The 16,450-nt window shown below is 41.5% G+C and overlaps 1 protein-coding gene across 1 annotated transcript; it reads left to right on the top strand.

Annotated features, from left to right (window-relative positions):
* The first annotated feature begins 372 nt into the window (after nucleotides 1-372).
* On the top strand, nucleotides 373-15,624 carry alyref (Aly/REF export factor). The gene is made up of 6 exons (XM_068058452.1): nucleotides 373-879; nucleotides 2,337-2,468; nucleotides 7,030-7,177; nucleotides 8,371-8,434; nucleotides 8,602-8,767; nucleotides 10,420-15,624. The coding sequence occupies exons 1-6, from the start codon at nucleotides 610-612 to the stop codon at nucleotides 10,432-10,434; spliced, it is 795 nt and encodes a 264-aa protein (XP_067914553.1). The 5' UTR covers nucleotides 373-609; the 3' UTR covers nucleotides 10,435-15,624.
* Nucleotides 15,625-16,450: the final 826 nt, after the last annotated feature.

Below are 16,450 nucleotides of genomic sequence, written 5' to 3'. Positions count from 1 at the left end.
CCAACTGCACGGAGCGTTCCGCGGCAATGTGACCAGGCCCATCCTTCGCAACACCGGGGACAGATAGAACCTCAGCACGTAGTGACACTTGGAGTTATCCAGCCTGGGCAGCATTTTGCTCCTGCCGAATGCTGAGAGTTGAGCCGTATCAGGGTTGGGGATAGCCCGGGATACCTTGTAACGTCACATCATCACACTTCCCGGGAAACGCGCGCCACACCAGCTATTTATGAATGGCCCGCCCGCTGGGAGGTGGTTTCTCAGCATCGCTGGGCTCTCATTGGTCTTGTCGGCGGCGATTGTGACGTAGCGGGATGGGCGGGCGGCGCCGGCGCAGTGGGCGCGGCCGCCCTTCCCCCCCCCCTCCCTGCCTGTTGCCCGCCCTCTCCTTAAAACCGCCATTACCGTGTTTCTAACGTGCGGCGCCAACAAAGAAAAAAAAAAGAACCGCCGGACGCAAACGGTCACTTATTTTTAAAAAAAACTTGAAGAATTAATCTTATTTTGCTTCATATATATATATATATTTAAAAAAAAACCCCCATCGTGAAGAGCTCTTGGGGAAGGCAAAGTTTTGTTTTAAAGTTTCGAGAGAGAGAAAAATTTAAAATGGGCGACAAACTCGACATGTCCTTGGACGACATCATCAAACTCAACCGGCAGAAAAGCCCGGGCGGCCGCGGCGGCAGAGGTGGTGGCGGAGGCCGGGGAGGCGGCGGCGGCGGAATGGGCCGGGGAGCAGGCCGAGGCGGCGGGGGCGGCCTAGCCGGTCGTGGAGCAGCGGGAGGCCGCGCTGGGGCGGGGGGCCTGGCTGTAGGCCTCATGCGCAACAGACAGAGTGCAATCCGAGGAAGAAACCGACCGGCTCCGTACAGCAGGGTAGGAAGCGACCGCGGTGTAAAAAAAAAAATGATAAATGTGTTGCATTTAAATCGAGAGAGAGAGAGAGAGAGCGAGAGAAAAAAAAAATCGTTGTAGGTTTTTGTTTTCTTTTTGAAGTGGTTTTTTTTTTCGGTTTAATTTTTGAACCGTGACGGAGCGGCGCCATATTGGAGCCGTTATAGATTCAATTTTTAAAAAAAAAAATATATAGTTTGATATCACTAATTTTTAAACGAACGACGAACCGCTGGCCTTGAATTTTAAACACCGGAGAATCGAGGAAGAAAGAATTTTAAAATAACACTGCGGAGGGATTATTGGACGGAGTCTCTTGGATTGGACGCAGCAGAATCGGGCAGGATGAAAATTTGATTCGATTTTTAATCTATATATGTGCCTATATAAGTATATTTTGTGTCTGGCTTCGAGCTGAATTGATGGCAGGGCCGCCCTTGCATTCTTCGAGGTAAAATGGCGGCCCGGCCAGTACAAAGATGTCGGGGAGGCTCCATCGCCTGCGTGGGATCAGCTATTCGGCAACACCAGCAATGCTCGCTTCCTTTGTTATAATGGATTAAAGTCCATTGTCGCCATCTGTAAGGACGTCCAAAGACACTTTTTCATTGAAACATCAGTGGTTCAACTTCTGTTTCTCAACAACAACTTCACGCTTTTCTTCACACCTGAATTGACCAGGACTGTAAGCAAACTCTTTTTTTTTTTCATGGACTTGAATGAACATACGCTTAAAAATGTACCCCGAATGAACATTCATTTAAAACGTATCGCTCATCTTCGGCTAGTTTCCTGGCAAGTGCTGGACTTTTATCAATACTATTGAAAGGAGCCTAAGCCATACAAAATGCTCCTCTTGGACTGTTATGCTACTGAGAAATTTGTGGAGAAATGGAATGCTTCCTTGCTTGGAAGAGGTGGAGGCGTGCAGCTGTCCCCGCAGAAGGAGACGCTACCAGCAGCTGAGGAGAATTTCCCCACCAGAGTATCTGGCTAGTGGCTATTTAAAGGAATCCAGGCTTTAGTTCGAGATGTGCTGTGGAAACAGTGGTAGGATAATAAATAAGTGAATTCATTTCTCACCAAGTAAGCAGTTGCATCAGATTCTCTGTACTTAATTTTCATTTATCATTGTGTATGTAGGAGCACTTTACATGTTACTAATTTAGTGAACTGAGTGGAAACAATGTAATTAGCTACCAAATATATTCAATACATACATGTGCGATCGTGTTAAATAGTTAATCCATCTCAGGTAAGGTCAGTGTCCTTATTTTGTAAAGAAACTTCCCTTAACACAATTGCTGAAGCAAATGATTCAATCTTGCTTACATATTCATTCCAATATGGGGGAGTAGGTAGGTGGACATGTGAATTAACTGATGTTTGGGGTAACTAAATGTAGGAAGTCAGCGAGGTGTATCTCTATTTTTTTATAGCCGAAACAACTCCCAGACAAGTGGCAACATGACCTTTTTGACAGTGGTTTTGGAGCTAGCGGTGGTGTTGAAACTGGTGGGAAACTCTTGGTATCGAACTTGGACTTTGGCGTGTCTGATGCAGATATTCAGGTAAGTGAAGTGCAGGATACAGGTTTTTTGTTTTGTTTGCTGATGCTGAGTTGTGGATTGGAAATGTTGTTGGATATTTCTTGCTAGAGTACAATTGGACTTTGTCTGATATATGGTAATATCAGCCTGTACAAAATCAATCCATAGAACAGTATGGCACAAAAGAAGGCCGTTGAGTCTGTGCTCTTCTGAAAAGCAATCCAGTTATCCCTACTGTTCTAGTTTCCCATATCCCTACATTTTTCTCCTTCGAGTATTTACCTCTTTAGGCTATTTGTGAATCTGTATCCACCAGCTTAACAGGCAGTGGATTTTTAAAAGAACACTTTTAAAAAGAAAAATTTCTCGTGTTGATTCTTTTGCCAATTACGTTAAATCTGTGCCCCCTAGGTATCGACCCTTCAGTCATTGGAAACAGTTTTTCTATTTACTCTATCAAAAGCCTTCATAATTTAAAATGCCTCTGTCATATCTTCTCTTGACATCCTTTATGCTAAGCAGAGCAACCCCAGCTTCTCCAATATATGTAATTGTAATTCCTCGTCCCTAAGGCCCATTTTTGTAAATCTCTTCTGTAACCCTTCAGCTGAGTTTGAACCAGTTTATAAATGGGTTTAGCACAGCTTCCTTGCTTTTATACTCTGTACTTCTGTTTATACAGTCCAGGATCCCATATTCTTAACTGTTTCATCAACCTGTCCTCTTCCAGGATTTGTACACAAGCACCCTCAAATTTCTTTCGCACCCATTTTAAAATTGTACCATTGGTATTGTATTGCATCTCTTCATTCTTCCTATCAAAATGTATGCCTCAGATTTTATTGCATTGAATTTCACTTGTCATGCATCTGTCCATTCCACCAGCTTGTCTGTCATCCTGAAGTCTTTCTACTTATTACACTTCCCAAGTTTCATGTCATCTGCAAACTTCAAAGTTGTGGCCTGTACCACCAAGTCTGGGACATTAATATTATTAAAAGGCGCAGTTGACTTAGTACTGAACCCTGGGCAATGCCTCTGTATACCTCCCTCCAGTCTGGAAAAACAGCCAATCCACACAATGGTGTTCTTTCCCTTTTTTGTATCCATGCTGCTGTCCCTTTAGAAGCAGAGTGGATGATCCATCTCTGCCGCCTCCTGAGGTCCCCAGCATCACAGATGCCAGTCTTCAGCGAATTAGATTCGCTCCACGTGATATCAAGAAACTGCTGAAGGCACTGGATATTGCAAAGGCTATGGGCCTTGACAATATTCCGGCAATAGTACTGAAGACCTGTGCTCCAGAACTTGCCGTGCCCCTTGCTAAGTTGTTCCGGTACAGCTACAACACTGGCATTTACACGACGATATGGAAAATTGTCCAGGTGTGTCCTGTCCACAAAAAACAGGGCAAGTCCAACCCGGCCAATTACTACCCTATCAGTTTCCTTTTGATCATCAGTAAAATGATGGAAGGGCTTGTTGACAGTGCTATCAAGCGACACTTGCTTAGTAATAACCTCACTGACACTCGGTTTGGGTTCTGCCAGAGCCATTCAGCTCCTGACCTCATTACAGCCTTGGTCCAAACATGGACAAAAGAGCTGAACTCTAGAGGTGAGGTGAGAGTGACTGCCCTTGGCATCAAGGCAGCATTTGACCGAGTACGGCATTAAGGAGCCCTAACACAACTGGAGTCTATGGGAATCGGGGGGAAGGGGGGGTTGGGTACTTGCAGCTGGTTGGAGCCATACCTGGTGCAAAGGAAGATGGCTGTGGTTGTTCGAGGTCAAACATCTCAGTCCCAGGGCATCACTGTAGGAGTTCCTCAGGGTAGTGTCCTAGGCCCAACCATCTTCAGCTGCTTCATCAATGACCTTGCCTCCATCGTAAGGTCAGAAGTGGGGATGTTTGCTGAACGTTCACCATTTGCGACGCCTCCGAATGTCCAAATGCAGAAAGACCTGGATGACATCCAGGCTTGGGCTGATAAGTGGCAAGCCACATTCGTGCCACACAAGTGTCAGGCATTGACCAGCTCCAACAAGAGAGAATCTAACCATCTTCCCTTGATCAATGGCATTACCATTGCTGAATCCCCAACTATCAACATTCTGGGGGCTTACCATTGACTGGAAACTGATATGGACCAGCCATGTAAATGCTCAGGCTACAAGAGCAGGTCAGAGGCTGGGAATTTTGCAGTGAGTACCTCACCTGACTCCCCAATGCCTCTCCATCATTACAAGGCACGTCAGGGATGTGATGGAAAACTCTCCACTTGCCTGGATGGGTGCAGTTCCAACAACACTGAAGTCTGACACCATCTAGGACAAAGCAGTCTGTTTGGCACCCCTTCTACCACCTTTAACATTCACTCCCTTCTCAACCACACAGTGGCAGCAGAGTGTCCAATCTACAAGATGCAATGTAGCAACTCACCAAGGCTCCTTCAACACCTTCTAAACCTGTGACCTCTACCACCTAGAAGGACAAGGGCAGCAGATGCATGGGAACACCACCACCTGCAAGTTCCCCTCCAAGTCTCACACCATCCTGACTTGGAACTATATCGCCGTTCCTTCACTGTCACTGGGTCAAAATCCTGGAACTCCCTTCCTAACAGCACTTTGTGTACCTACACCCCAAGGAGTGCAGCAGTTCAAGAATGCAGCTCACCACCACCTTCTCAAGGGCAATAAATGCTGCCTGCGCTAGTGACGCCCACATCCCACAAATGAATAAAAAAAATGCCAGGGCATCAATTTTTACGAACAAGCCTGGTATATGGTATTTCATCAGATGCCAATAGAATAGTTGTGATGCCCTTACACTGACAATTTATACCATCATTTGACTTGGTGACTCTGCTCAATTTAAGCACAGAAGTTGCCAGTTTGGTTTTTCCTGTTGCCAAGAGTCTCATACAGGTGTGATGTCTTCAATGCATTGTAATGGGAGTAGTTTAAATGTTAACTTATTTATTGTTACTGCTGACTAAATATAAGCATGTGAACCTTTTTATCTCCAGGGTGTAGAGTCTGATTTCTCTGAACTGTTAAGTCCTCTGCTTCCATATTTCCCTTTGGAAAGTTAGATTGTGATTAAATTTGCAGTGCCACAATATCATGGCCTTTCCTTTAGGGGTAATAAAAGCTATTGGATATCTGGCTGTGGGGCTAAATGTCTGAAGTAGAATTTTTTGGAGTGTAAAAGTACACCACCGAAATTTGGATTGAAGTTCTTGGGGACAAGACTCCTCAATGGTCTTCTGGCTGGCCTCCCCTGTTCCATTCTGCAAAACTCTGTTGTCCATGTTCCAACTCCTACCAAGTCCTGTTAACACATTACCCCTGTGCTCACTGACCTACATTTGGCTTTTGGTTAAGCAATGCCTCAATTTTCAATTTTTAAAATTCTTGTTTTCAATTCCCTCCATGACTATGCTCCTCCCTATCTCAACTCCTCCAGCCCCACAACTGTCAAGGATCTTTAGTGCTGCACCAATTTTGGCCTCTTGCACATTCCTGATTTTAATTACCACGCTATTAATGGCCCTGCCTTCAGCTGCCTAAGCCCTTAGCTCTGGAATTCCCTAAACCACCTTTGCTCAGAAGGTTGTGGAGTCTGTCGTTCAGTATGTTCAAGACTGAGGGCGATAGATTTTTATATTAAAAACATCAAGGGTTATGGGGATAGTGCAGGAAAACGGTGAAGTAGATTAGCCATGATCTCATTGAATGGCGGAGTGGGCTCGAAGGGCTGAATGGCTTACTCCTATTTCTTGTTTGTGTGTTTTGCGCCTCGCTTTCAAAACCCTTTTTTAAAAAAGTAACTCTGACCAACTAACTCTGTTCACTTGCCCTAACTTCTTTTTCGTCATTTGGTGTGAAATCCTGTTAATGTTCCTGTGACATACCTTGATTGGCTGCATTGATGGTATATAAATACAAGTTATTGGAAGCAACATGAAATGACTTCTAACATGACCAATATCAAAGATCCTCCCTCCTACCCCGCATCACTCCCTTTTTATAGTGTGCTTCAGGTAAGCATTTAAAAAAACTTTCAGAGAAAGGTACGTGGTTAACAGGAATTTGTCTCTTTAAATAGAGGTGTTCAACAGCATTTGTTCACATTTAGTCTTTTTACAGAAAAATAAAAAGTTAATTATTGCCTGTGAATACCTCCCGGTCATCCCTAGTAGGCTAATTCACTCCCAGGTTAACATTGCCTTGAATGAGTTGCCAGTGGAATACAAGTGACCTGTTCACTACTTCCTATTGGCATTTGAAAATTCTTATCGAAATTGTGTACAAAACGTGCCAAAACCATGGTTTCTGTTTCTTGTGCTTTATGGGCTACCTGTAAACAATTATGTTTGTTTCTAAATTGTTAAAGACAAGTGTGAAATGCAACAGCAGGTAGCATTAAATATGAAATGCCCTGAAAGATAACATCAAGGATTGCGACTTTGGTAGAATAAATTTCTTCGCCATGTCAATGTCTCCATTCCTGAGGTATGGTGTTGGGTCTGCTCACTTTGAGCACTTGGACTATATGCTGTCTTGATTTTTTTCAGGAGCTTTTTGCTGAGTTTGGGACACTGAAAAAAGCAGCTGTACATTATGATAGATCGGGTCGCAGCCTGGGAACAGCAGATGTACACTTTGAGCGAAAGGCAGATGCTCTGAAGGCTATGAAGCAGTATAATGGAGTTCCCTTAGATGGTAATGTTAGTCTTGCAATGGTGGAATGTTTGAATTTGAATAAATGAGATTTTTTAAAGTTGAATCCAGTTTTTAAGAATATTAGCTTAACAGCTTACAGATCCCAGGATGACTTGGCTTCTTAGATCTCATTATTCAGTTTATCAATGCTGCAAGTACAATCATAAAGCTACTTGAATGCTGTAACAATAACATGTAAAGCATTGATTAACTATTGCTACATCTTAAATTTAATTTCTAATACAATTAGTTTCTCGTGCGCCTCTTCCGCTGCCGCCGCGCCCCCCCACCCAGTCCCTCTTAAATGCTTACATCCCTGATCCCACTGTCTTGATTTGCAAGTTGCAAATATCTGACAGCTCAATCCTTCATTCAAGTTTTCTTGTATTTTAATTCCCATACCTGTAGGGGCCTACAGTTGAGGTGGTAGGATTGAAGACTGAGTGGGGCTGGAGTTGAACATGATTGTTAGTGCCTCTAAGCTGCTACCTTTGATCTTTTTGTGTGAAGCCAGGAGGAGCTGCTGTAGGGCATGGGTTTGTCAATGGCCTGGGTGCTTTCTCAGATGGATGGAAATTTCTCTGGCCCAATAGCAGCTAGCGTAGCCTGGAGGACACTCTAATGCTGAGAGATTGGTTTAGTTTATAAATTTGGAAATAACATCTGTTAATTAGCTCAAAGTGTAACATGACCTGTCTTTATAATGCATGTATTTGCCTGTTTAACGGGCTAAATTCTTTTTTTTTTTAAAATGAATTATGCACATAGTACCAATATGCACTGGCAGCTGTATAAAATTAGATTCTAGAATAATTCCAAATCTATTAAATAGAGCTTTGATAACTGGCTTTGTTGCATACATGAAATGTAGCAGGCTGTTTTAAGGATTTAGTGGCTTCAATGGGGATGGGCTGTAAAATGTCTGATATATTTAAAGGGACAACCATTTGCACAATGTATGAAAAGAATTAATGGTAGTTTGCATGACTTCAAAGTAGATTTTGCTTTGTTCAGTTCTTGTGAGCAGAAACATAGCTTGTGTTGCTGCCATCATTAGTATTATCTGAAATATGACTGGCAGTGGACATGACTTTTAAATAAAAACATGACAGACACCCTGCAAATAATGTGAAGTGCTTTTCTACTGTTAAAGTTGCCACCTAACAACATTTTTTTTTCTTGTGGGGGAAAAGGGCGACCAATGAACATACAACTGGTTACCTCACAAATTGATGCCCAAAGAAGACCGCTTGTCGGGTGAGTTTTTTCCCCCCCCCCCCTTTACCTCGATTTATTTTGCAGCATTTTGACATTTGAACTAAGATTTTTGTGGGAAAAGTGTACTGATTTTATCACTGGTTAGTCAGTGCTTTGGGGTGATGATCTTCATAATGTGACCACGTTTTTCCTTTTTATAATTGTAGTGGAAACCGAGGAATAAACCGAACCCGCGGTATTGCATTCGGGGGTGGAAACAGACGATCCAGAGGTGGCAACAGAGGTGGAAGAGGTGGTCGGGGCGGAAGGAATCCGAGGCAGCAGCTTTCAGCAGAAGAGTTAGATGCCCAGTTGGATGCTTATAATGCTAGGGTGAGTCTGGTGATGCCAACTTTGTCTTCAGTGTTTGTTTAAAGCAGCCTTTATGGGCTTTTAAAATCTTTAATGAAAGATGCTATGGGGAATGGTGTATATCACATGTTTTGTCAGTTATTAGTGTGATCTTTAAATCTGACTCCATGTCCTTTAAGTTTATGCTGTATATTTTAGAAAGGAAAAGTAATTTGAATATTACCATGTGTTGATCAAATGATATTTAAGCTGAGCTATACAGAGTTTGATTCTTGGTCTGTGCATCTCAGTCAGATGGCAGAAGGAGTGCTGTGGGTGGGTTCTGTATGGGACAAGCAGAAACCAGATTAAGATTCAAAGAGGAAATTTTGAGTGGGATTGTTGGTCCCTTGAAGAAAAGGTGGTTGAAGCTGGGCTATCGGTTAGGAAAGCAACTGTGCTCCTCTGAACAGAGGGAGTGTGAAGGAAGGGCTTGGGAATGCAAACATGAGTGTTTCACTTGGAAAGTGGCAGTGGTGGGACTGTGGTCATAAATGGCTGCAAGTGGTCTCTTACAATTAGATGAGTTTAAGGCAGTGTGATGGATCAAAAGAGGAAGTTGAAAACAGGGAGGTGGCATGGGGTATTTTTTTTCTTTAGGATGAAAGTTGCACAAGCTGGTGTGAATAGCAAGAGAACCAAGGAACTGGTTGGAAAGGGTCTGATCTGTAATAGAAACCTCGGGTACAATGGTCGCATGGCACTATTTGAGCAGTTTCTCATGTAGGCTCTGCTGAGCTCGGTGATGGTAGATGATGTAAGCGGATATAGAATAGTACAGGGTGTAGAGGAAAGGTTGAAGTGAGCCTTGCAGATTAGCTGTGACACTCTAGTTTAGATAGAGAACATGTAGCTAGGTGAACCAGTGTAGTTGAAGGGGTGAAAGATCTGGGTTTTAGTCAAGTTAGGTTTTTGGTGGATTCATCCAGGATTGAATCATGGGTGAGGAATGGTTTGTTTCTCTGGGACAGCCTATTTGTAGTGGAACCTGTGCTTGTAGGATCAGTGGAAGAGCTAGTAAAGAATGGGCTGAATGAGAAATTTGTATTGTGGGAGCAGGATGTGCAGTGGGATAAGGCTATTGCAACTTGGTGACAGCAAGTGATGGGTCTGTAGATGGGTTTTGAGAAGTTGAGTGTTGACAGAATAGATTTGTGTGGGTGATTAAGTAGGATGAGAGTGTAACTGAAATTGAGGTGCAGTGTGGAAATGAATGGGTTGACTAGGAAACAGCCAGGTAGCTGGTCTGGCAAGGCAGTCATGGATGCAAATAGGCATGAGTTGTTAATACTAAGGAAGGCTGGAAGCTGAGGAAGGCAAGGTCCAAAAGGAACAGTCAGTATCTGACAACCAGAGCTGAAGCTTTATGGGATGAGTTGTCTGCTTGGGAGCCAGAGGAAAGCTGGTTGTAGCATTGTACTAGTTTGTGGTGACACATGGCCTGTAAATTGGTCTCATCGGATGCTTCTATTCTTACTTTATATTTTGGAGGAAATGGTGCCTGATTTACTGCAAGCTTTTGGTGCTGTCTGAACCTAAATTGGATCTCGCAAAACCAGCATAAAAGCTGTATCTACATAGTTAAAATCTTGCTGCTGCTTTGCTGATACTTGACATTGTTTCTTTTCTTGCAGATGGATACAAGTTAAGTGACCTTGAAATGGACTCATCGGTTGACTTTTTTTTTTCCTTGTGGGAGGGACATGAACAATGTAGTCTAGTAACCCTGTGAAATAGGTTTTTAAATCTATGTAACTTTTTAAGTCACAGTCCTGTTTTGTACTGAATGTTTGTTTTCATTTTGGGATACGTTTTACTGGTTGCATGTCTTCATGGGAGGATGGACTTGCCCCTCCAGACCATGAAATAAATGCGCACTGTTAACTGTATTTGGCTTTCTTGTCTCATTGTAAAACTTTGAAGGACCATATGCAACTTATGATTGCTGTAACAGCACAACATAAGACATCTAAGATTTTGAAAGTTATACATGATATGGGAATTGGGTAAAGGCGCAAGATGCTATGACTTGGAGTGGGTTTGTCCAGTTAACACCAAATAAACTGAAGGAGTGTGGTCATGTTGGAACCAGTTGGTTGAACTGAATCTGGAATTATAATTTGTCAAGAATATTCAAGTGTGAAGATAACTGTTGGATGTTACTTCAACTTCAGAACATTGGTCAGTTTTTTTTCAAAAAGACCCCAAATTATCTAACCTGAATGTTGCAGTCTACCAAATTACTTGAAGCACTCATGTTAGCAGATTTTGCAGCAAAACAACTAGCTCATTTATAATTGCAAAATAAGCAGAGATAATACTCCTGGGGTTTTCATTGGTATTAGGCATTTCTGTATTTGTCAATAACCTACCTTTTGAAGTCTCTGCCTTTTTTAAGGTGAGCTAAAGAATTGTATTAAACTGTTTGTGTTGGACTTGAGGTAAATGACAGGAATATTTTTGTTTTTTAAATGTATGGGATTTCCTGTTGTCTCTCCATTTACATTAATTTCTTAATCTACATAGAATATTGTATGAACATATTTACACCACATTGGACAAACATTGTGATTATTCCTATAATGTAACAGAAAAAAGTGTTAATGCTTTTTTTTCTAAAAATGCATTGCATTCTGTCCATTTTGCCTCACTCAAAACTTCCCTATAACCAAGTATAGTCAGTATTCAGATGTAAGACCTCAATATATTGATAAGCCATAAGCAAAATTGGGAGGGGGATTTCTGTCTAAATAAAGGTTCTACCGATTGTACAAAAACTGCTCTTGTGATATCTATGCATACCATAACTATGGCTGTTAATATTTCCATCAATTACTGATGTGGTCTATTTCTGAAAACTGTAAAAATCTCATTGTTTGCAATTGCTCAGCCTGTCAAACAGCTGAAGCTAATGATTCAGCATTTAGTTAACCACAGTACCTCCCATTTAGCCTGAGACCAGTTGCCCTTATTCCACAATCTTTTTAATGTTGAGTTTTACAACCTTTTAACAAACTTTGATCCCTTTTCCCAAAATAAATACATAATGGTGCTAATTTAAAGCATCTGGCTCAGTTGGGTGGGGGTGGGGGGGGAGTTGAGCTGTTAAATTGGTATCATTTTCATTAGGCAATAATTTCTGTTCTGGTAAAGACACAACATAGTCCTGAAAAATGCAGTATTTGACAGACATTTCCAGCATTTTCTATTTAGAAGGATTAATGGAAATGAAATTAATCCTCACATAGCAAATTCACAAGCTTAGTTTGGTAATGAACTAACTAATGAACCTGCTAAATATTAACACCAAACATGCAGGGTGGAAAAGAGCATTGGATGGCAGTAGAGAAGACTGTGGGACTGGGGATGGCGGGGGGTGGGGGTGGAGACTTCAGAGCAAGAAGGTGAGTAAGGTAGAAGCAGCCAGCCTCATTTTCCATATTTGGATTTTTATCATATAGCCAGCTCCTGCTTTTCATCTATCTGGTCTCCCTACTGTAAAGGTTAGCTAGAGTTTGAATCATGGCTGCCAATCCATATTAAGTGATGGGGTGGGGGAAGACCACAGCCAAAGACTTGCAGGTTGATGGGTAAATTGGCCATTATAAATTGCACCTAGTCTAGGTAGGTGGTAGGGGAATATAGGGAAGGTGGGGATGTGGTAGGAATATGGAATTAGTGTAGGATTAGTATAAATGGGTGGTTGATGGTCGGTATAGACTCGGTTGGCCGAAGACCCTGTTTCAGTGCTGTATCTCTAAATAAATAAATTCCTTTCCTTTTAAATCAAGGCATTTTATAAATTAGTGTCTTCAGGTAAAAATTTGGGGTCAAAATCCTCTAACTCCCTTCCTAACAGCACTGTTGGTATACCTACACCTTCAGGAGTGGAGCAGTTCAAGAAGGCAGCTTACCACCACCTTCTCAAGGGCAATTAGGAATGGGCAATAAATGCTGGCCTAGCCAGCAACGTCCACGTTCCCTGAACAAATATTTATTTTTAAAAAACTCTTGAATGGCTCTTTTGACAGAAGGTATGGATCGGACAGTAGGAGGATTTTGGGTGGAAGACATAATCAAGAGATTTCCAAAGATAGTGAAATATACTAGGGCAGATTGAGGATGGGCGATCCAGCTGAGGGGAAGATGGATGGAATGTGTCAGGTGTGTAATTGAGAGTGTGGATAGTCCTTTAGCTTTCTGTAAAGAGCAGCAATGTATTATTCCTGGGGCCTGAATTAGAAAAGTAACCCACTTCAATGCCTCACCTTGAGCATTTGTGCAAATAAATGTGTTTAATTTAGGAAATAGGATGGGTGGAATGCTCATGGTGATGCATCTGAGGGGCTGGTTCATAATGCTGAAAACTGGAGGTCTGTTAATACTGCTAATGTCTTTTCTGGTGTATGCCATCAGATATGAGAGGATGCACTTTTGTTATGGCATGTAACACTGTGTAGCATTCTTGCCTCGAGTCCAAGGCCCAGGCAAACACTAGTGCAGTATTGAGGAAATACTGTACTGTCAGAAATGTTGTGTTTTGGATAAGAGGTTAAACTGAAGTCCCATCTGTCTGCGCAGGTGAATGTAAAAGAACCCATGGCACTATTTTGAAGAGCGGGGGAGTTCTTCCTAGCCAACATTTTATCCCCATCCAAACAGCAAAAAAATTGCTGTGGTTATTATTGCATTCCTCTTTGCTTCTGTGCAAATTGGTTGCTTTGTAGTCAATGTTGTAACGTTGGAAACACTTCAAAAGTACTTCATTGGCTGTAAAGTGCTTTGGGATGACTAAGTCATGAAAGGCACTATATAAATGGAAGTCTCTTTCGATTATAACATACAAGTGTTTATAACTTGATGTACTCCATTGGTGAAAGTGGATTGCCTTGAGAGCTTCTGCTGCTGAGGTGAAGGCCTGCTTAAACTAATTGTTCCTTTTAAGGTCGTAAAGTGAAGTTCACATCCTGAAGTAAATTCAAGATTATTGGCTGCAAGATGCTTGTAGGTCCCCAGCTTCCCTCCTTGGGAAGATGGCCAGGTTCTGAAAATCAGGAAACGACTGCCTTTCACCATATTGAATCTTCAGTATCGTTTGCTGTTTCTAAGCCACTCGAGTGCAAGTCTGATGATGATTCTGTAATGCATGACACTTTAAAGTGTCCCACTTTGAAGTGGGATGTATGCAGTAGACCAGGGGTCTGGAGACCCCTAGAGTCCACAAAATGGTGTCAAGGGTTCCTGAAATAACCAGAGAATGTAGAAAATAATACAACCTGTATCCATAAATAAATTATTACCTGGAAGGAATACCATAGGGTCACTGCATTCTGCTGGTAATTCACTCTGAAGCATTTTGAAATATTTTGACTATGAAAAGGCATTTAATATGGTTAAAGACATTTTGTATCTCAACATGAGTTCAACTGGATGGAGACTGTCCTACAACCAGTCAGCTGATGTAGGTTCCTGGCCTCTACCTCATGGTGTTAGTCAGGAGTGAGGGAGAGCTTGGTTAGGTATTTGGGGTGGGTGAGGGGAGAATTTTTAATATATCTGATCAGTAAAAGTTGTAGCGAGATAACAAATTGTTACTTCAGTGTTAGTATTTGCAGGATTGAAGACGTCTCAAAAAATGCACTTCAATTCCGGAGGGAAGCCATTTGACATTAGGTTTGAAAGTTAGCTTAAGAATTGTTGCTCAACAAGTTTCACATTTGTGAAAAAAAAATGTTTAATTTGCAACTGATATTTACCAGACATGCATTTTGTATTAGATCTTCCATGGTTTTGCTCACATTTAATCCAAGGATACGCTCGTTTATAGTGGCAGAAGTGTTGTACATATAACTCAATTATACAGTTGATCTGTGATAGTATTCAAGGACAAAAAAAACTTCCCTGTCTCTGTCTTTCCTAATCTCTAATACAAATATAGTAGAGCAGGAGTGGGTTGGCAAAATTTTCCCAGACTTACCTCTATGTTGCTGCTTACCCCCGGACTCCAGATGTCACTTGTTCAGAGCTTTCAGATGCTGAGGACTAAGTTATATTACTTTTATTTTCAGCAACTTGGTATCTCAAATCGAATTCACATGGAAAACAAGCAACCGCTACACTACCTACCAATCAGATCATTAAACAATGTCAGTCCTTTCACTGGTCAGCTTACTTCTCAGTCCTATGTATCATATAAAAAGCAATGCACTTCAATTTTTTTCCACTTCAAGGAGCAAGTGGTGAACTCAGGCCTGTTACATGTGAAACATATTCCAGATACCAAATCTTGTATTTAGAAAACATCCTCTCAAGTCTTAGCATGACCCTTGTCTTTTGATTCTTCTGAGTTTGACTTGTAGCATCAATTCTAGTGCAGTGCTGAGTGCTGCATTGTTGGAAGAGCTGACTTTCATATGTTAAATTGAGGCTTTTCCTATTCATTCCAACAAGCAATTAAGATACCTTAGCATATTTTAAAAACAGAAGGGAATTGGTCAAAATTCTTCCTCCAACCAAAAACAGTTTAACTGATTATTTAATTAGCTGCCTGTGGGAGCATTGTGATTTAAGAAATGTCTGTTTGTCTATTAACAGAAACTGTTCCAAGTAACTTTATGCCTTGGGGCTTTCGGAGGGCATAATAGAGTGTTAGACAAACCCAAGTTCTTTTTTCCATTTGTTTTCTCCTTCCGTGGTGGTAATAGAAATGGTGTTATCGTTCAAAATGCCAGCAGTATGCTTGGGTAGGAGAAGTTAGCATCTCTATCTTGTTCCTCCAGAAGTATTGACATTGTAATGGAAAACCTTTTTATAATTAAATTATTGGAGTTCATTACAAATGGTGTCTCTTGTTATTCTTGCATAACTGGAGTACTTCCCTTCTATTTTATATACACACACGTCTATCTATGCCTTTGCTCACTGTAAATAATTGGTATGCTGTTTTATAATGAGTAGTATTTGGTTGATATTAATAAACCATGTAAATTTGAATTTGTAGTTTTTGATCTTATTGCAATTCCTGTTGTAACATAAACACAGTCCCATGAATGAAGTTTGATTAGATACATGTACAAGTCATTGCCCCATGTTGTTGCTCGTGGTGAGTCACAGGATCTTGTTGTACAACAATGGAGGCGTTGCTTTGTAGAATGTACATTATTGGACTTTGAGGAGTCTTCTCAGTGGTTGCTCTTAGTAAATACAATTAACAACTTGCATTTATATAGCACATATAGAAAAACATCCCAACGAGCTTCACAGGTGTAATTGAAAAATGGTATGCCGATCCAAAAAAGGAGACACAGAATTCAGAGGGATGACCAAAACCCTGGTCAAGAACGTGGGCTTTAAGGACAGTTTTAAAGGTGGAGGAAGGTTCAGAGTGGGAATTCCAGACTGTAATAGAATTGCATTAATTCTAAAATAGGCAATAAGGGTCACAAAGCTAAATCTGCCTCTACCTGGAACTTTCATTGGTTCTGTCTGTGAGCTGGGCATTGTATAGGTGGGAGGGAAAAACATCATTTTTAAGCTCTTGAGCCTTTACCTAACAGAAGCTTGGAACTGAATCCAGTCTACATATACGAACACATTTCCCTTTCTTTGCCTGTCAGTCAGTGCTGTGATTGATAGTACAAGCTGAGATATCAAACCAAAGAAAAT

Source organism: Heterodontus francisci, chromosome 26 (genome assembly GCF_036365525.1).
Source record: "Heterodontus francisci isolate sHetFra1 chromosome 26, sHetFra1.hap1, whole genome shotgun sequence".
NCBI classification, from domain to species: domain Eukaryota; kingdom Metazoa; phylum Chordata; class Chondrichthyes; order Heterodontiformes; family Heterodontidae; genus Heterodontus; species Heterodontus francisci.
This window is presented reverse-complemented; position numbering and strand designations above follow the sequence as displayed.